We start from the raw sequence: 22484 nt of genomic DNA, 5'->3' as shown, positions 1-22484 counted from the left end.
TTCGACACAAAATACTTTACAAGAAGGATCAACAGCCTGAATTAAACCCTTAGCCAGACCCAGTAACCTACTCCTGCCTGAGAAAGTTTGATGAGGAGTAGACACATACTTAGCTTTCTGTTTTTTTTGACAGGAAAAATGGGGCCATCCTCATTAGTAAAGGCAACAGCAGCTTCCCCAGGGATGGGCACAGCATTCTGACACAACAGGTTAGTCCTTCCTCATTCAATTTCCCAAGACCAACAATAGTGTCTCTCCCTTTCCCACTGTGGGACCCCAACAGCCTTTGTCCACAGTGACTGCAGGTTCTACACCAGATGTATCCAGGGTAAAAGATAAGTGGTCTGAGTTACAACAAATGGCCAGAGCACAGTCACGCACCTGTGGCTGGGGCAATTTGCTAGCCTTCTGTGGTGGAAAAGGCTGTTTGATTAACTTACTTTTTTTTTGTGACTTAAAGAAGGCCTGACCATGGGACTAGTAGTTTGTTCCATGGTCAAACTGAAAGTAGTGCCTCTTTCTGGGGAAAACAAGTGCCAAACACTGGTAAAAACTAAAAGTCTTTAAAAGTCAATTTTCACAGAAAAGCATACTAATAAGCATTTTAAAACACTCTGTGAGCCCAAAAACATATAATAAACACTGAAAATATGGTTTCCATTTACTTTACACAATTTAAACAGACAGGAAAGAGGAGTGTTCCCATTTTAAAGTACATTGTGACCGTCCACTAAAACACAAAACTCCTGGCTTTAAAAATAACTTTTCTGAAAAGAAAAGTGATAAAACACAAACAATATTTAGAAAATGGAAGGAATTTTCCACAAAGGGAACTTGTCTGCCCATCAAAGAAACAGCCCCAAGTCAACCATCAATTCTTGAAAGCCTTAGAGGTAAGGTGTGGGTTTCTTTTTCTCTTTGGTGGTAGTAAAACTTGGAAGGGCTTGGCCCAAACTTGTCTTTTAGTCAACTCAGCTCAAGCTGCCTGACAGCCTTGGGTGTGTGGAAGGTGCCCTGAAGCTTTGGAAGCTCTAACGGTACTACAGCAGTGATCAACATGAAGAACATTGTGGAAATCTCATCAACAGAATACTGTAGAATTACACAGTCATACTTGTTAACAAACAATGCTCCAATATACCTAAAACTCATTTTAGCTTAACAACTTGGAAAGGAATGGGTACAACAGCTGATGAAGAAAAGACCACAAAGAGGTCTGCTGGATGCAGAGAAAGAATGTACAGGAAGGAATGAATAGCTGAATCTGAATATTCACCATCCTGAATTTTCTTGGCACATTAACAAAAAATGCACAAGAAATAATTTGTGCAACCAAGAGATCCTGTTTTCAGCTGTCTAAACTAATTGAGATACCAATAAAACTGATCTGGGATAGTGGCAGATTGTGGCATAGCAATAATATGTGAAGAAGGAAATAGTGAAGGCCAAAGTGGGGAAGGACTGAATAAATGAAACTTGCAAATTACTAAACTGGCACAGAAGATTTAACAGTCAGAAACAACCACATGAACAGAGAGGATTATGCATACATCTCCAGAAAAGACATTAAAATAAACAACCAAAACATTAACAATACAAATGGTAGCATGGAGCTATAAATGTATGATGTTTACCTTAGATGCAGCAAATGAAATCTGAAAAAAGGTCAAAACTCACAAAGCACTATGAGTGGAAGGGTGGTGCCAAGTAACCTGGGAAAGTTAGAGACCAAGCTAAATCCTAACAGCCTTAGTACTGAAGGTGAAACTCCCAATCTTAGATCACAACTGCCAACATAACAGGCAAGCAGTGCAACAAATGTCACACAGAAAGTATCAAACTTTAGAATACAACCAACATGCAAAGGCTGTAATAAAACATATCACAAGGGCATTGTAGTACAACAGACTGTGTTATAATGCAGAACAATATGTCAGAATTATTTAGTTCACCCTTCACTGGGGAGGAAGGACTTGACAAATAAAGGTAAGAAGTTAAAAATTAAGAATAAAAAAAAAATAGAAGAAAAAAGACAGAGGAGTAACATTTCAAACAAACTACACGTTTTTATAAACAATTACATTAGAAAAGGAATTTTCATTAATGAGACTTACATGAGATGACACATATTCTATACAATCATCCAGTTTAGAAAGCATTGGTATGAATCCTTCACCATTCACAGATAACGTAGGCGAATTCAACTTCTGCAAAGAAAAAAGGCACAATCATAACAAAAACAAAATATAATTCTGACCCAAGTCCAAAATGTGTGTTATAACTACTACAGTACAGAATCAAATAAATGCAGAAAAGTAGAACCTGAAACAGTTTCAAAGCTTAGAAAAATATGTGGAACTTACTGGACGTGGTGGGAGCATTTTCTCATCTTGCAACAACCTCCCAAAACTCAGGAAAAAGAATGAATACTTGCTACAACAGTCAGGGATTTCCAAAAGATACTTGATTTATGTCAGGTTGATAACAGCATGGCAACCATACCTCTCAACTGCACAGATTTTCACAGAATGTCCAGATCTTTGTCTCGTATTTTTGGTCCGTTTCTCAAAAATTGTGGTTTTCTGGTAAATCACTGCCAAATCAGAGGGTTGAAGTCATTAAATAATGACAGTCATTTGAGTTTCAGACTTCATAACCTTCAGAAAATTCATACTAATGCAAAACCTGTTGTTCTATCTACTTTCTAAGTTTGTAAGAGCAAGATTTAAAAAGTGTACCTATTCTTGGGCCTCTGTTCCCCCTCCCCATTATTTATTGCTTTGTCTAGATTTCTAGCTCTAACAGGTTGACACATATGATGGCAACTTTTTTTTTTTTTTTTTTTTTTTTTTTTATCAAACAGTACACAGGGACTTGTTATAGCCAGTTTCATTGGCTCACATGACCAAGCACCTCAAAAAGGAAGTTATTAAATTATATTTCTAGTTACTCCACATAGAACAAAACAGGTTACTAAAGATGAAGAGGAGGAAGAAAGGGAAGATGGACTACAGCAATACTGGAAAGTAAAAAGGCAAGAACAGAAACATAGGAAGTAAATACGGGAAACAATGCCTACTGCAGTAGCCATCTCAAAAATTTACCATTACTACACTGTCTTATCTCAATACGCCATGGCAAATACTAACACACAAAAGGCAGTGTCCCAAGAAGCAAGTCTATTGCTAAGTACACCAAGAAAAGGAAGAAAACCAAAACCAAAGACCCTAACACCAGCATTTCATGAAGTACAGCTCTGGTAATGCTAGCTCTGCTCATGAAAAGCTCTGTCCAGATTGATGTACTCAAGTAAAGGTAAGAGATGAAAAAAATACAAACATTAACAACTGACACACACACACAAAAAAGACCAATGAACAATTAGCTCACTTTGATACGTCTATGGTCTGCAACAGTAAGCTCCTCGTCAAAATATTTTAAAGCAGGAAACATTACACTGAGTTTGGACTGAGAAACCACAAACTAGCTGTCATCAGCAAAATCAGTACTTTAACTACAAGTTTTAAAATATGTAAGTTAGAAATTTACCTCCATGCATAGTAAATATGTCTGTACACAGGCACAGGGATATACAACAAAGACAGGATCAATAAAATTCTCTTGCTGCACTAAATCATAAACTTGTACATCAAGCAACTTTGGGTCGGGGTGGAACACCAAAGTAAAAAAAAAAAATCTCATCAGTACAAAGCAGTGCTTAAGAGGTTCAACTCACCTCTATGACACCTGAAGAACTTTTCATTATGTAGTCGTAACACAACTACATTACTTGCACATTAAATGAATGACCTGTTTTCTAAAACTGTCAAAATCAGTCCAGTTCTTGACTTCTCTATATTTGTTTGATGACCAGCTGATTAGGATCTAGCCATACCTCTCAGTTGTCCATAAGGTCACAGAATGTTGTGATTTTTCCCTCATATTGTTTGCCTTTCCCATAAAATTTGTGGTTTTCTGGTATATCACTGATGAATGAAGTCAATAAATGACAATTATTCAAGTTTCAGATGTCATGTCCTTCAGAAAATGCAAAACCTTTTATTCTAGCAATTTTCTCAGTCTAAAAGAACAATAATTAAAATCTATTTCTACTTTTTGGCCTTTGTCCCCTCATTATTTTTGGCTTTGTCCAGATTTTTTACACTAAGATGTTGAGAGGAATGGCTCTAGCTGTCTGAACAAAACTGGGTGCAACACCTCTACAGTCATCTGCACACACCTTGGGATTTTGCTAGTGCAGAGCAACCGTGTTATGTTCTGGGGAGGTCTTCCTTCTCCCTACTATTATAAGACCACAGAGTTAGCATATCGATATGCATTTTCCAAGAAATTATGCATAAATCATTCATAAGCACGTGTTATTTTCAAACATGAAGCCTAAAACAGAAGGCTCTGCAAACTGATTCTGAACGTATTGTTCAGGTATGGCGACTAAACTGCATACACCCAAAGTAATCACTGGATGTCACAGAGATAGGCAACTAGGCTGAAACAAAGCAACTATCTACCACAGTACTAGATCCATGTTGTCTTCTTCCATCCTTCTCAACTACTGCATATATCAGCTCCACGCCAGCAACTCTCAGATTTTTGTATCCAAGGGTCAGGCTCCTTCCCCTAATCATAGTTCATCGCCACCCTTACAGTTCCTCGGATCAAGTATGCCTGTCTATGCAGAATACTGTACTTCTAACACATAAGCAGAAAAAGCTGAAATGACAATAAAATAGCCGGACTATGTAAGACAAGGGTCTAGACAGGTCCAGTACGGTCAAGTGAGAGCTCAAGCTAGTGATAATTTTGCAGAGGGAGGGAATGTTCACATGACCAGAAGAAGCTAAAACTGATTCAGCACTACTTTTTCATATCTAATATTGTCTTTTCAGTCTATTTGTAGAGAGTCCACAGCTACCACAAACATGGGAGGACTCATAGCAGGATGTTCTGAAGGACAGTGGAGACAAATAAAGCCCTAGACAATCTGCAGGTCCAGCATGTAAGGAGAGAAAAATGTGTGCATTGTAGACCAAGTAGCTGCAGCACAGATAATATTGGTAAGGACTCCAGCAAAGAAAGTTGCACAGGTTACCAATGCCCTAGTTGATTGAATGTTAGGTTTGCTAGGCTGTGACAGTCCCTTGGCTCTGAAAAAAACATACAGTTGGACAACCACCAGAAGAGTACGACCCTGAAGACACTGATTCCTAATTTAACTTTAGAAAAGAAGAGAAAATGATGGTCACATTTTCTGAAGCCCTTGGTACGGTGCAAATACAAATGAAATTGATAATGAACATCCAACAAATGTAGGAGATATTTGAGAAGTTCAGGAAAAACACTAGAGGATTAATAGCCTGATTCAAGTCAAAATCCACTTTGGGAAGGAAGTTAAGGTTTGTCTGGAGAGGAAACTCTTGCCTTTGTAAAACACCAAATATGGTGGTTTGCATAACAAGACTTGCAGTTATGAAATCCTGCTTGTCAAGGTAACCACCACCAAGGAAAGAGTTTTCCAAGGAAGGGATTTTAATTCCATAGTAACTGGATGTTCGGGGGGAGGGGATTTTCAGGGCCTGGAGTGAAACAGTAATATCCCACAGTGGACAAGGATCCCATAGAAAGGCCACAGTTGAAACGCACCCTGCAAAAGAGCCTTAAAGACAGTTTTAAGACAGCAACAGGCATCTGGCATTCACCAACATGAAAATGCTATATACCGGCCAACTGAACTGTGATGACTGAGAAGCTAGCTCTTGCATGAAAAAGATTTGTGAGATAAACTAGAATCAACAAATAAGCCAAAAAGGATTCAGACCCATGGCAGAGGTCCAGATAAAATCTCTTCAACTTACTTCTATAGACTTTCTTGGTGGATGGCTTTTGAGATGATGACAAGATAAATGTGAATTACACTGGATGAAAGCCTGGAACTTTTGCCCATCACTGGAGTGGAGAAATCAAGCAGTCAACTTCAAGAATTTGATATCTGGATGAGCCTTGCTGGATGGGTGGGAGATAAAATCAGGAAGAGGGTCCAGAAACCAGGGAGGTACACCAGCTGAGGCCACAGGAAAGGGAACTGTATCGGTCAAGGCAAAAAGAGGCTGATGTGACTCACCTTCACCTTATGTCAGGCCACTTTCTGCAGAAATTTGTTTATGGGAGACACTTGGAGGGCAAGTGTAAAGAAGAGCTAGGGGACAAAAGTGTGGACCATGGCATCCCTCCTTGGGAATCAGGGCAAAGAAGCTGGTGTACTTGTTGTTGGCCAGGGCTGTAAACAGATCACATCAAGACAGGCCTAGTGGTTGAAAATCTTGGAAGCCACTGTCTGAGAGACCACTCATGCAGCAGAATGGGCTTGCTCAACTTGTCCAGTAATATATATGCTGCATTAGAAAGTGGTTGGAAGAAATCACCTACTGCCAAACTCTCAAGGCCTCCCAACATAAAAAGTTTGACTGAGTTCCCCCTTGTTTGCTGCTGTGCCAGACCACTGAAATATTGCTAGTCTGGGCAGTGATCACACCCATGGGGGCAGAGCCCTGGAAGGATTGCAATGCAAGGAGGACTGCCCATGGCTCCAGCATATTAATGTGAAGATTGGCCTCTGTCAACAACCAAATACCATGGACAGTCATTTCCTCAACATGCACACCCCCATGCCAGAAGGGATGAGTCCATGACATATGGTCGTCAGAGGCCAATCCTTGTTTATCAGACTTACTATTAATTGACTTCCAAGATGACTGTCCACTAATCAACAGTATATTTTCAGGTCTCCCAGTGTGAAAACAGAAAATGAAAAGAGAGAGACAGTGAAATTATCACTCTGAGTAAAATGTGGTTAGTGACTAGCAAGTACACAGCCTAGATGCCAGCTAAGAGAAATTTAAAGAACCTGAAAGAAAACCAACAAGAAAAGGTGAAGAGAAAATTCTGGGAAGAATCCAGCAACTGTTTAGCAAAAAGCATTCCAAGCCTCAGCATTGATACAAGAGATTTCTTCCAGTAATTTAGAGGAAACAATCACATTTGAATACATTTAATTTAAGTAAAATAAACACTAAAGGAATATATCAACTCAAATAATAAAAGGCTAGAAAAAAATAGAAGAATATTTAACTAGCTATTAAGATGAACTGATAAACTGCAAAAATAAGAGGCTGAAATTAAGAAAAGTCTGAATGAGTATAAGACATTTCAAGAACAGTTTCAAAAAATAGTAGAACAAACATGCAGAGAAAACCTAACATTTTTGTTATACCGTAAAAACTGGAAGAAACAGCCTGCATTAATTTTCTAAAAGCACACACAAGCAATCAGACTGGTGTTCCACAACAAGATTTGTTAACTGAAAGAGCACATAGAGTGTATACTTCAAACCTGGCCATGGGAAGTCAGCCAAGACCTATATTAGTGAAGATGCACTCATACAAGCAGAAAGAGTTGATCCTGACAAAACTGTGTCAGAAAGGAAAAGTATTGATTTGAGATAGAGTGTTTGTGGAAAATTATTATTTGCTATACACCAAACAGAAGAAAAGCTAATTTATCCTTGCAATCAAGGAATATCGAGAGGCAGGTGTGAGATTCAAGCTGCTTCATTCAGCTTTCTTCAGAATATTTTTTTCCTGGAGAATCAAATATTTTTAGATGCAGAACAGACTAAGTAGAAAACAAAAAATATCAAACAAAAATTGAGCCAGCAAGCAGAACGGAATTCTACTTATCTTTCTTCTGGCTGTAAGAGGATTGTTGAAATTTTAACCTCATCACTTCTTACAAATGAAAATGATCGACAGACAGAAAAAAGCACAGGAGTTTACTAAAAGAATGAGGAATACTGACTTGAACCAGAGTCTGGTACTGGAAAATAAAGATGAGTGGGAAGACCAGCAAAACTGAAATAATCAAATAAATGGGAAAATATAACAGCATCAATTACATTTGTGAAATATCACTTTACAAGAAAAAATGGCTGATAAAGACTGGAATTTTTTTGTCTTTGTTAAACCTGTGGGTGGACTGTAAAGCATATACCCCAATGTATGTCATCAATGTTTAGAAAGACACTAAATGGGAAAAAAAGAAGTAACTGTAAGTAAATCAATTTCTTTTCTTACTATTATTTGTATAAAACATTTTACAAAGGAAAATGCATTTTATATTGAAAAGCAGTTTTCTATAGTGTGCAGTCATTAGTACTTTAAAAGTGTATGGGGAAAGACCTTTCAATGCCTGTCATATGTGTTAAAGATATTAAACAAGTACTTTTTTTCAGTTGTAAGAAATATAGGCTTTACAGTAAAACAAAAGAAGAAAGACTGGACAGAAAAGTTTAAATAACTACAATGCTGTGATCTTGGACTACTGAGGTGGGGATAGTGTGTAAAAGTGTACTGGTTATATTATATGTAGCATTAACATTATAATTTCCATTGGGCTTACAAGGGTGGATGTCTAAATTAATGCCCCTGGCTTAAGCTATAAACATTTTAAGCAAATAGGTCAGAAACGTAGGACGGAATGATGAATGCCATGACAAATGCTAATCTTCTTGCATCTGAAAAGATATTGGCTTGTTTTTTTCCATTAGCAAATGTTCTCAGGGAGAGACAAGAAGTCTGCATATGAAGGTGGTTAGCCAGGGGAATTATGTACATTCTGTTCCGAGTGAAATTCACAAAAAAATCCTTCATTCATCTGCAAAGTTGTAAGCTGTTTTTTTCTCATTGCTGACTACCTTTACATGCAGATGAGTCATCTCCAGGTGCACTCAATTAATCTTGAGAGTTCTGAGCAGTCTTTGCTGATTGAAATGCAAAATTTAAAAAGGTACAATGGGAAGCAGTTCAAAGAAAAGTAAACTTTGAAGTTATGAGAAGTGAATAAGAGATAGACGCCTCCCAAGCAGCCTTTGTATTTTAATGCATTTAATAGAATAATGGATAATGTACTTAGAAGTAGTCATTGCACTTTTTCTCAGGGCTAAATGTTAACATTTATTGAAAACATACAAGCCGTTTTTCATATCTGGTTGAGGCATAGAGATTAAAAAGAAAAAATGACAGCAATCAGTGTAAGTGGGAACACAGGCTGTAACATATGCACATGTATGTAACACAGGTAACCTTAGTTTTAGATTAGATTATGCCTGTGAATGCAGCTGTCAATTTGGGCCAATTGTTCTATCTGGAGAGTTAAACTTCACTTGTTGAAAATCTACATAGATCTGTATGCTTGTTCTAAGTGACTGCAGGATGGAGTGTTCTGAAAATGTATTATTTTTTTTGAGGATTTTCATTAAAGCAAATACTTGAAAAATATGACATAGGTTCAACCAGGGATGGGAAGAAACAAATGTATAAAAGATCAGCCAGCCAAATATTAGTGTGTTTATATAGGACAAATGTTGGAAATACTTATTATATACACATTTTTAATGGGTAATAACAATAGCCATTTACCACAATGATTACTCGATCCATATTATTTTGGAATATAAATGTCCTTAAAGGTACAGACAAAAAAGGAAAGAGTACTGAATTATATTAAGAAATGCAGAGTTCAAATGGAAATGCTGCATGAGACACATTTGGAAAGACAAGATTTCAGGATGCATATTCGGTAGAATATCAGGGACAAAGGAAAAGGGGCTAATAATGCTGACTGCTAGAGAGGCAGGGACAAAGGAAAATGGGGGTAATAATGCTGAATGCTAGAGAGGTTCCAATACTGACAGAAGGGAAAAAGGACAATAATAGTAGATTTATAGTAGTAAGGATCTACTGGCGAAAGAGGACGATTCCACTGGAATGTATCTGTATTCCACCAAAAGTGCTATTATGGATGTTAATAGAATTTGGGAAGAAATAATCTGGTTTCACCATGGAATATTACTTACATGTGGGGACTGGAACTTAATTTGCAATAGTGAGGATGTATCATAGAGATCTAGAAGGGAAAAGAAGGTAGTTTTCTGAAGAAATGTATGAAAATATTTGGTATGGAAGATGTGAATTCAGTAACAGGAAAGATATGAATTTCTTCAGAAGGATAGCTAGTGAATGGGATAAAATGAAAAAAGTTTTAAAAATACAGAAAAAATAAAATAGATATGGTGAAGACATAGAAATTATTTAGACGTGCTGACAAAGGTTAACGTATTGCAAAATAAGGGGACTCTCAGAAGAACAGGACCAACTGCAGAATGTTAAGGAGAAAATAAGGGGGGTATTTGGAAAATATGCATGAGTTTACCAAGATTGCTGTTAAGTAACTTTTTTTCTAATAACTCCAGAGCACAATAACTTTTAGCACAATGATTTTAGGTAAGAGAAAGTAAAAAGGATTGTTGCCAAACACAGAGAGCCTCTGCCAAGAAAAATAACCAAGGATCCTATTGAGGTATTAGAGATATTTCAGAAATTTCATGAAAATCTATATAAAGCAGAGGAATGTGGAAGCCAAGAAATAGCACACAAGGAAACATTTACAGAACACTTCATTATGCCAAGCTTAGAGGAAAATAAGGCCTGCAGTTAAGATAAGAGGAGACAAGATAAAAATGGCGATGTAAAATCAATCTGCAGGGAAGTTTCCAGGAACAAATGGTATTCCTCAGGAAGTTTGAAAGATAGGAGGGAAAAAAGTGATAAAGATCTGGAAGATTTTAGTTTCAAAGTCAGCAGGGAAGAAAGTGATAAAAATCTGGTAGACTTTTTGTATTAGTGTTTTAAAAGGAGTGGAAGCACTGGCATCTTAGAAGAAAGATGTGGCAGCTGTATTACCGTAAGAGGGTAAAGACTCATGAGACCCAGCCTCAAACAGACCCATTTCAAATTTTCAACCATGAGATTATGTATATACTAGCTAAAAGAATGGCAAAGGCATTGCTAAAGCTGACCGATATGGATGAATGTGTCTTGTGGAGGGGAGGTAAACCTTTGACAACATTAACAGAAGAATGAAGATCCAAAAGGAAGTGAGATATAAGGAAATACTGCTGTTGCTGGTAAGTCTGTATGCAGAGAAGGTATTTGACAACAGAGTACGCAGGGATTTTATGAGTAGAGCAACACGTGCATTTGCATTCCCTGATAAATATAATAAGGTTAATCAGGAGGATATATGAAGCATCAGAGGCAAGAATTAAAGTATCAAGTTTCCTCTCCAATAAGCTGTGTCTGAACAGAGGAGCCAAGCAGGAATGTCTTCTTTCCCCTTTGTTATTTACTTTATATTTAGAGCCATTGGCAAAGAAAATAAGAGACTAAGAAATTCAAGGATATAATTAATATGGTAATCAAGAAAAGTTGGTTATATTTCCAGATGATATTTTGTGCTTGATAAATTCAGAAAGGGACATCTCTAAGTTGTGTAACATTTTGAGACAGTTTCAGATCTTTTCAGGATATAAAATTAGAGAAGATGCAACAAAGGTTATAGCCGTAAATTATGTACTCACTCATTACTCGGTTCAACAATGCCCATATTTACGAGGACATTATAATATGAAGCATTTAGGAGTATGGATTATTTTTTTTCTGTTATGGCAGCTAAGGATATGTGGGAAAAGACTAAACAAAATAGAAAAACTGAGAAACTGGAAGCTCTTGGTTATGGATACAGATAAGTAAGATACAAGCAGTAAAAAAAAAAAAAATACCTTTAGTTTTATGTGCAGCTCAGGAATATATTTTATCAACCAGAGGAGCAGTTGTGGACAATAACAAAGAGTTGAAGGAATTTATCTCGGAAGGCAACAGTTAAGGGGATAAGCTGACCCTCCCAACAGAATAAGGTATCTTAGGATTAACTGATTTGAAGGGTTATTTTAGAGCTACACAGTTCAGACTCTAGTGTGTGTGTATGTATGTATGTATGTGTGTGTATGTATATATATATATATATATATAGGTTATTTTAGAGCTACACAGTTCAGACTCTAGTGTGTGTGTATGTATGTATGTATGTATGTATGTGTGTGTGTATATATATATATATATATATATATATATATATATATATATATATATATATATAGTCCAAGCAGAAGGTTATAATTCAAAGTGGAAAAGAATGATGATGAAGAAGGGGAGAGTTCAAGAAATAAGGAGAGTGTGGCATTTTGGATGCAGATCCTTAAGTAAAAAAAACACAATAAAAAATATTACATTCATAAAGTTGCTGAAAGTATTCTAAGAACTAAGCCAATTTAGCAGAAAGGAGATTTTTGTCCAACAGTGATGGCGGTAAGTAGGGATACAGAAAATAGGCAACAGGGGGTTGGAATTTACTGGAAAACCTAACAAACGAGCCAAGATATGGGGAGAAAATAATTAGATGGGGAAGGGTAATAGAGAAGGATGGCCAAGAAGTTGTTTGGACTGCAGGTTAGACACGGTCATCTGTATCAGGGATTGATATCAGAGTATAGACAGAGTAGGGATAGTAGAATTCAGAGTGAAAGACATGCTCTGGTACAGTTTTTAGTCAAATCTAGAAAGTAAGCTGCTGATAAAGATGGATAATTAGAAGGCATATAAAATATTGCATGACAGCTATAATAATCAATCGGAGGAGGTTAGAGAAGACTCGGAAGACAGACTGGAAAAACAATTTACAGGGGAACAATGGGAAGACATATGTATGTTTCCCAAGTATGCACAAGTCCAGAAGGTTTAGGATTCTTCCTTGGAAGTGTATGCATAGATATTTTTATACCTCAAGCAGACTTCAAAGAATTTTTCTTCATATAGATAGCAAACATTGGAAGTGTGATGGGGAAGAAAGAGGTAAATAGGAACATGCTTTTTGTAAGTGTAATGACTTGGCAGGTTTTAAAGTACTCTGTTCAGGAATACTGGGGAAACAAATGGCTGTAACTTCTTCTTCTTTCTGCTTTTCCTGGTTAGGGGTCGCCACAGCGGATCATCTGTCCGCTCATGATTGGCAGTGGAGTTTTATGGTGTCGAGGTGCCAGCCCAGCACCCAGCCTTCCACAGAAGGCACACACACGCACGCACTCATGCCTAGGGCCAATTTAGAGTGTCCAATCCACCTACAGCATGTCTTTGGGATGTGGGGGAAACAGGAGCACCCGGAGAAAACCCACGTGACCACAGGGAGGGCATGCAGACACCACACAGAAGGCACCCAGCCGAGGATTGAACTGGAGAACCTCTTGCTGTGAGACAACAATGCTAGCCACTTCACCACCGTGGCCACCCAAACAAATGGATGTAACTAATAAAATTATTCTTTTGAGCTGGGACAGAGTATCGGAATTACCTGGACAAGGTAAGGTCTTATTAAGTTCAATTCTGTAGGCTGCCAAAAAGCAATTACTAGAAAATGGAAATCAAAATCTAAACAGACTGTACTGAAGTGCTGAGCATTATAAAACTGATAAAAGAATTGGAAGAGGGATCTTCAAGAAAGAGAAAGTGTAAATTACATAGAAGTAAATGGAATTTTTGGGAACAATGCAAGAAGACTAAAGACTTAGGAGAAGTGAGAAATAACGGAAAGTAGGACTTGAGCTATTTATGTAATTTTGGACTGACAATTGTTACAAAGAAATAAAACATATAATGTATCATGTGTGTAAATGGAAAACTGTTAACATGGTTTGTTTTCTTTTCTAATAATACTGTTTAAAACACCACAAGAGCCCTTAAGTCAATCAAAACATGAAACAAAATAAAGACAAACTACTGCCACTGTCTATCCCTGAATATGCTTTTACAATGTTTAACACCAATAGAATCACTTGCATGGCATAAAACACAGTAAAGAGAATTCATTAAGTGCTTTCATCCCTCTAAATACAGAGTTCTTCAGAATGAAAATACATCTTAGAAACCAGTTTAAATAATGCAATAAATGGACCCACCTCTCAATCATTCAATTAAACATATCTTATTTCACCTAAGTGGAAACAAAATTCACAAAACTCAGGATCTTTGCTTAAAAAGCTCTAATAAAACATTTATACAAAACTTCCAACATAAATTATAATAAATACTAAACACCTTTTAAAAAAATAAAATTCATCCTGAATACCCTAATTATATTTCTTGTGCTTTTAATTTTAACAAAGGTAAAATATAAATATTTTCATTAAGTCCTGGTGGGTTACTGGCATTCAACCTGAGTTGCCACTGTAAGTCCTTCATTTCTATTTCAAGTTCCACCCCCCCCCAGGGTTTCTTGGAATAATTTCTAAAATACCAAACTTAACCTTAATAAAACCTTGACAATTAGAACTATGCTTATAAAGTACATTATTAGTGTTTTTTCTAACTATTGCATACAAGTGTTCATAAATTCTCTTTTTTAATGTTCTTTCTGTTTTTCAGATATAAAAAAATTACATGTTGTACAAATAGCAGTATAAACAATTCCCTTGGTGTTACAATTACCATTTTTCAACATAATTTCAAAACAAGTGCTTGGTAAAGAAATACTAAGTATTTACAAAATACAGGGACACTGTTTACAACTCTCACATTTAACCGTGCCCTTAAAGTGCAATTGCATACTTGATCTCAAAGGTTCAGAAATTTGAAGTTCTACCCCATCTTATAAACAAAACATAGTGTCTCCCCTAAAATTTCAACTAACTCTGGCGTGGTCTTAAAAATTACCCAGTTCTTTTTTATTATGTCCTTTATGTCCTTTTGACTATGACCAAAGGGTATTACAATACTTGTGAGGTTCAAAGTTTCCTCTCCCTTCAATCTTAATTTTAACTGGTATTTCACTGTTACTATCTAATAAAGGCTTAAATCTATCCCTCCAACCATGCAGTATTTCATCACTCATATTCTGAATCAAAGAGGGTGGATAACCTCTATCCAAAAACATACTCAAGACATTGTGCACTTCCTGTCTTAAGTCTGATAACGTAGAACACATTCGGGAAGTTCATACAAGTTGTCCCTTAAAGATGTTTTTCTGTGTGTGCAAGGGATGCTTGCTCCTAAAATCCAAGTAATTATTGAAAAAGGTAGCTTTCCTATAAACCTTTGAAGCAACCCCCCCCCCCATTTTCAAAATCCTTATAAAGGGTCATGTCCAAATAATTAATAGAGGTGTCAGAAAAAACACCAGTAAAGCTGAAATTAGTGGAAATACCATTTACGTGATCAGCAAAATTATTATTTATTTATTATTTATTTTACATTTGTTGACCGGGCTAGTCTAACTGGATACATGTCCATTTTCAGTACAGGCCCGGGGAGATAAGCTCCAAGATAGAACAATGAAATTAACAAGATAACAAATAAGGAAACATTAAACAAAAAAAAAAAAAAAAATATATATATATATATATATATATATATATATATATATATATAATGGGAATTTTTATTCCATAATATAAATGTCATCCAAATGATGTCAATAAACTTCACATTGTTCACTGAAACCTGATTTGGTGACATATTTTTCTGCTCAGGTGTACACCAGATTGGCATAGGTGGGCACACAACTTCCACCCATTGCTACTCCTCTAATTTGCCTGAAATATTCACCTTCAAAATAGAAATAGTTGTTTCTTAAAATAATTTCCATCAATTAAACTAAAAAGTTAACCACTGTTGGACTTACCTCTGTGAGGTCAATTAAGGCCTCTGCAAATAGTTGTACCCCTTCATCATGTGGAATAGAAGTAAAAAGGTCTACCACATGGATAGTAGTAAAACAACATATCAGTAAACCATTCTCTCCTAATTTTGGATAAAAAGTTCCAAGAATCTTTAATCAAATAATCAACCTTCTTGATGGTACTTTGAATAAGCCTATCCACAAAAACACCCACAGAGTAGGTAATACTATTGTGGGCTGCTATAATAACCCTATGGGGGTGGATGTCCTTAAGTCCTTTTGGAATCCCAAAAGCCACAGGAACTGTAAGATGAAAATTATAAGAAAACTAAAAGTGCCTTCTGAAATTACACCCTCTAAAAATGTATCCTCCAAAAATAAATTAATCTATGTGCAATTGAAACTTCATTTTTGGAAGCTTCAACATATTTTTCAACATCATTAAGTATTTCTGTCTCATCTCCAATATAATCCAGTTTGCCTACTATAGCCACATCACCCTCTTTGTCCAGCTTCATGATCCTCAGATTTTCTTTTTTCCTCAATTCTTTCATTAAAACTCATTCCTCCCTATTTAAATTTGAAAACCTCTTCTTACTGTTGTCTAAAGTGGCTGTACAAATCTGTACTACAAATGTTGTCAAATGCTGCTACCATCAGATGGAAAGGAGGGTTAAACAAAGTTTTCCTTTTACACAAAAACTTATTAGAGTAATCTAACTCATTCTGTCCTTTAAAAAATAATTGGAGATTGAGTTTCCTAACATAAAATTTAAATTCCATCAAAATTTCAGTTGGTCTCATCTGAAATTTTGGGTGAAATCAACTGAAATTCTGACAGAAGTTAAGTCTCTGTTTTTCTTCTATTAATGTACATTTGCCTAGGTCTTAAGTGATTTAAGAAAAGGTATTTAAAAAAAAAAGTTATTTAATTTGGCATGGAAACAGCTTACTTTTGTAGGCCAGAAGATAATTCTGTAGTGCTAGAGAATATTACCTGTCTTTCATGAAAGTGTGTGTGTGTGTGTGTGTGTGTGTGTGTGTGTGTGTGTGTGTGTGTGTGTGTGTGTGTGTGTGTGTGTGTGTGTGTGTGTCAGAGACAAACAGAACATAAAAGTTTACTCAAAGTACAGTTACTGTGGGCAAGTAAGCACTATAAGGCACTGAAAACCAAACAAACTAATTAGAAAGGGATATTGGGAACTTGGGCAAAGAGACTGCTAAGTGGCGTAATCAGTGTAAAGCATATTCTTGAGCAGGGATGGGGTAGGCCCATACTCAGTGCAACATACATTTCCTGCATGCAACTGAAGAGATGCTGCATTTAATGAGTTGTTTAGATATTTATACCATTGTCTCTTTTGTATACTTTAATCTGTTTAGTAGCAGTGGCATGACATGAGGGACTATATCCTTTGATCATCTAATTTTGGATTTAAATAATTATGCGGACAGTACAGTAGATTTAAGGACCATAATCCCTGCCCAAAGTACTTCATAGTACCATTAAAGAAATAATTGGCACTAAATATGCATGGCACTGGAATACACAGCAATAAAATAGCTCCAACCTGATGGCACAGAAGGATGAGGTCCAGACCATGGCCTAACAGGTTACTTCAATTAGAGGATTGAACATATGATGGAGGTGGTAAGGAAGATGGACATACCTAACTTGGGAGTTCTTGTGCTCTGTAGGGCAGCTCACTTGAGCCATGGGGAAGGACAGGGCTCATAATGATCACTAGGTCTAGGTATGTAGGATGGCTGAGGTAGCACGTTCCCCCCATGGACCCAGGACATATCTTCACATGTTATGCCTCATTGTCCTTCTAATTCAATGAGATTTTGTCTTCAGGTGAAAAAGGCAGAGTCAGTATAAAGTTTGATGCATGCAGAGAGTGATGTTGCAAGTACCTGATCTGCTCCATCTCCAGGACACTACTTTTCACTTTCTCTCTCCCCTCTCCATCAGTTGCCCTAATACATGTGGGGGGGGGGGCTAGTACTGGGGTTGGAAGGACAGGGCATTGGGTGTGCTTGGCTGCTAATACATGCATACATATATTTCAAGCATGGGCATTAATGTCCTTCTGCCCTACCAATACACCAAAAAGTACAGTTTTGTACCTACCATAAATGTAGATGTTCGAGTGGTAATACAGCTGCAGTCTTTACAGATGGGTTCTCCTGCCATCAGGCGGGTCCTCGGTCGGCCGAATTCCAAAGTCTAGGTCCGGCGTCGGTTGTTGTCGCCTTCTTCCCTGACGTCAGTGCGACAGGGGTATATAAGACACAGCCGACGCCATTTTCTTCAGTCTTTCTTGCCCCAGATGTCAGGTGCCCCCAGAAGGAAGGCAATACATAATGTATACATCTATGTATAGTCATGCAATGCAATATAATCAAAATTCAGTAGTTGCAAGCAAATACACCATAGAAGGATAACCCAAACAGGTTTTATGAGGATGAGTTAGCCACTAGGCCTGTACCAAGAGGGGAAGGAGGGAGGGAAACCTGGACTGCAGCTGTATTAGCACTCGAACATCTACATTTATGGTAGGTACAAAACTGTACTATGTTCATCGTGCATACAGCTGCAGTCTTTACAGATGGGTAGAATCCCAAAGCTATGCACAGGGTGGTAGGCACTAGGTGGAATTAGGAGGAGCCAGAACGCCCTGCAACACAGCAGTGGCAAAGCCTGCTCTTGTTTTGGAGTATAAAGGTAGGTGGTAGTGTTTAGTGAAGGTATGCACCGAACTCCAGGTGGCTGCCTCCAAAATATCTTTGGTAGGAACTCCTCTGAGGAAGGCTGCAGAGGTAGCTGTGGCCCTTGTGGAGTGGGGTCTGATGCCTGCAGGCACAGATTTACCATGAAAGGAGTAACAAAAACGTATGCAGTGGCCTATCCATTTTTAAATTGTCTGTTTGGAGATTGGCTTTCCTTGAGCTCCTACAGCATAGGACACAAAGAGTTGTTCTGATTTCCTGAACGGCTTTGTCCTGTCCAAATAGTAATGCAGCTGTCTATGGATGTCTAAGGAATGTAGCAGCCTTTCCCCTTTGTTTTGAGGATAGCCTGATTTAAAGCTACCCTGGATACTACCTTAGGCATAAATGACGGGTTGGTTCGTAGGGAAACCCTGTCCTGATGGAAGATGAGAAAAGGCTGCACAGCCATGAGGGCTTGTAATTCCGAGACCCTACGTGCTGAGGCAATAGCCAGAAGGAAAGCTGTTTTCCAGGACAAATATTGCAAATCTGTTGAGGCAGCTGGTTCAAAAGGAGGCATTGTTAATTTTTCTAGAATGTAATTAAGATCCCAAGCTGGGATTGGCTGTTTCCTTGGAGGTCTTATATTCTTAGCCCCTCTGAGGAACTGTCTTAAGAGTGGGTGAGAGAATAAGGGTGGATCAGTGTTGTATTCTGCTGAAATGGCTGAGGCATGGATTTTGATGGAGGAAAATGAAAGTCCACTGTTCAGCAGCTCAGTTAGATACTGTAATATCTGAGGTAAATTCAGTTTTCTAGGATCCTGATCCTTTTTCTCATTCCAAGTGCAAAACCGTTTCCATTTTGCAGAGTAAACGTTTCTAGTAGATGGCCTTCTGGCTTCCAAAATAACATCCTGTACCTCCTTGGAGAGTAGGGTCTGTTGAGGTGTTAAGGAATTTTCCATGCAGCCAGATTGAGTGTTTTCAGCTGACTATGAAGAGTTTTGTAGCTGTGCTGAGTCAGAAGAAGAGGCATTAGAGGTAGGGCCCAGGGTGGAGAATGTGTTAGGCTCCTCAGGAGTGGGTACCAGTGTTGTCTTGGCCAGTCTGGAGCAATCAGTATCATCTTTGGTCTGTCTGCTCTTGCTTTCAAAAGCACCTTAGGCAGTAGAGGAAGAGGTGGGTAGGCGTAAACTGTCCGTGCTGCCCAACTGAAAGAAAGGGCGTCCACTCTCCAGGCCTTTGGATGAAATGTCCTTGTGCAGAATTTTGTCAATTGATGATTTTTGTGGGAGGCAAAGAGATCTATGTCTGGCCTTCCCCAGGCTTGGATTATCTTTGTAAACACTTGAGGATGCAGCTTCCATTCGTGAGGGTCTGTCATATTTCTGCTTAGATTGTCTGCCAGCGTGTTTTCCATACCTGGCACGTACTGTGCTTGAAGCTTGATTTGCCATTCCAGAGCCCTGTTCCAAAGTGACATGGCCAGCCTGCACAGGGGGTATGAATGTGTTCTCCCTTGTTTGTTTATGTACAACATTACTGTGGTGTTGTCTGTTCTTATTAATAATTGTCCTGGATGCAGGAGGTACCTGAAAGCTGTAATTGCATTTATCACTGCTAGCATTTCATTTTGATTGATGTGAAGGTGCTTTTCCTTTTGGGACCATTTGCCCTGAATGCACCTGTCTGTCGTGTGCCCCCAGGCGTAGTCTGAGGCGTCTGTTGTGATGACCTGATTTGCTTGAGGTTTGTAGAATGGTAGACCTGCGTTTGTTTGGCATGCTTGAGCCCACCATAGAAATTCCTTTTGCAAACATGGAATTAGTGGTATTATTGTTTCCAAACTGTGGCTGTGTTGAGACCATAGGTTTTTTAGGAACCATTGAAGTTTCCTCATATGCAACTTAGCACATGGGATTAGAAGAATGCAAGATGCCATGAATCCCAGAGCCTGCAGGATTTTCCTTGCAGTTAGCCTGGTACAATTTGCTAGTATCTTGAAGTACTGAGTTAGTTGCCCCTGTTTTTCTGGCGTAAGATAGGCCATCTGGGTGTTTGTGTCCAAGTTGGCACCCAGGAAAATTATTTTCTGAGATGGTGTTAGCCTGGATTTCTCTTTGTTGACTGTGTATCCCAGAGAATTCAATAACTGTGTTACATAAGCCAGATGTTCCAGACGTATGTGTTTGCTGTCTGCTTGGATCAGGCAGTCGTCCAAATAAGGGTATATTTGTATCCCTTGAAGTCTGCAGTAGGCAATTACTGATGCCAGGCATTTCGTGAATACTCTGGGCGCAGTAGATAAGCCAAAGGGCAATGCAGAGAATTGATAGTGGATTGGACCTGCAAGAAATCTGAGGTATCTTCTGCAGCTTTGTCTGATTGGGACATGCAGGTATGCTTCCTTGAGGTCCAATGTTACCAGCCAAGACCCCTTGCCCAGCATGGGAAGAAGCTGCTGTAAGGTGAGTATCTTGAATTTTGGTACGAGTAGAAATGTGTTTAGGATGGATAAATCCAAAATGGGTCTCCAATCGGTTCCTTTCCTTGGTACCAGGAATAGTCTGGAATAAAAACCTTGACCTTGTTCGTGAGTAGGTACCTCTTGAATAGCTTTCATGTCCATGAGCTTTGAAATTTGTATTTGAGCCTCTGCCCTTTGGTTGTGTGGCAGGTTTGGCATGCCTCTCATTTTTGGAAGAGTGTGAAAATGAAATCTGTAGCCTCTGTTTATAATGTCCAGGATCCATTTGTCTTTTGTGACAATATGCCAATTTTTTTAAAATAATGTCAGCTTTCCTCCCAAGGGTGCTGCCACTTGAGCCTTGCTTGGCATGCAAAGGGGAAAGTCATTGGGTTTGTTTTCTGTATTGCTGTGCACTGTCTTCGCCACCTCTTGATGCTGGAGATTGCCATTGTCTGCCTCTATACGATCCTTGAGATTGCCCTCTGCCCCTTGCGCGTCTGTATCTACCTCTTTGGGGCTTGTCTGTGGCTGGAAAGGACCAGTTTTTTGAAGGCCAATTTCTACTAAAACGTGGTGATTGTACCTGTAGAAAAGCCTTAACAGTTTGCATAGATTTAGCTTTTTCTTCCATTTTCCTTAGTATTTCCTCAGCATTAGTACCAAATAATAAATCTAGCAATTTAGCTTTGGCATGATCAGGCAAGGTTTGTTCCCTAAGCCAGGCATGCCTACAAATGACTGATCCTGTAACTGCAGCTCTACTTGAGGCCTCTAGAGCATCATAACCACATTGTAAGGTGTGCTTACCCACTTGTTCTGCACTATGCATCATATCCTGTAACTCCTTCAGATCTGGTTGTTCAGGTTGTGACATTTTATTCTTTAATTGTGATAACAGGAATTGCTGATATTTAAGCATATGGATCTGACAATTTAAGGCCCTCATGGCTAGGGTGGCCGAGGTATATACCTTTTTCCCCACCTTTCTAAGGATCTAGACTCTCTTTCGGAAGGTAATGGATTCTTAGCAGTAGAGGCCTTCATTCCCTTGGGGCCCTGAGAAATGGTTTCTGGGTCAGCATTATGGCTTTTGTAAAGGAATTGGTGTGAGTTAGGAACTCTGTAGTACCTATCAGGCTTGACTGGGGCTGGAGGCAGGGAATCCGGATTAAGGCAAGCCTCCGAATAAACATCATCAAGTATGTCCAAGACAGGAGGTATCGCGCCAGAGGTCTGTGCTGAGGTAGCAGAAGAAATCCCCTAAGCCTTTTCTTGGAATCTGAAAAATCCTGGCCTTCCCAATGGAAGTGTTCCCTCAAGGTATGCAAGGTTTCCCCAAATGAGAAATCCTCTGGGGGGGATACAGAAGGAATGGACTGTTCTGCATCAGAATCTTCAAAAGGTGAGTACGAATGCTCCTCTTCATCAGAATGTTCTGAAATAATGGAGCCCTGGTCAGAAGAGGGAGATTCTTCCTCTACTCTGGGTCTCTTGTCTGGTGGGGGTTGGGAACCCCTGATAAGAGTAATTAAATCCTCAGCCATTTTGAGCATCTGTTTTTTAGGCATGGGGCCTGGAGATGGGCCCTGTGCAGCAGGCCTCTGGGAGTGCATGGCTGATTTAGACTTAGTAAAGGCCTTGATGGAAAAGGAAGAAGA

The 22484-nt window shown here is 38.5% G+C and overlaps 1 protein-coding gene across 1 annotated transcript in view; it reads right to left on the bottom strand.

Moving 5' to 3' along the window:
• The window catches only part of COG3 (component of oligomeric golgi complex 3), a 1722808-nt gene that overhangs the window by 1277711 nt on the left and 422613 nt on the right, over nucleotides 1-22484 (bottom strand). The window contains exon 6 of the mRNA XM_044072049.1: nucleotides 2115-2207. Within this exon, the coding sequence (XP_043927984.1) occupies nucleotides 2115-2207 (93 nt within the window). The remainder of the gene's footprint in view (nucleotides 1-2114; nucleotides 2208-22484) is intronic.

Source organism: Protopterus annectens, chromosome 5.part0 (genome assembly GCF_019279795.1).
Source record: "Protopterus annectens isolate FY-2018-M chromosome 5.part0, PAN1.0, whole genome shotgun sequence".
Classification (NCBI taxonomy): domain Eukaryota; kingdom Metazoa; phylum Chordata; order Ceratodontiformes; family Protopteridae; genus Protopterus; species Protopterus annectens.
The sequence above is the reverse complement of the archived record's forward strand: the minus strand, read 5'-3'. Positions and strand labels throughout refer to the sequence as shown.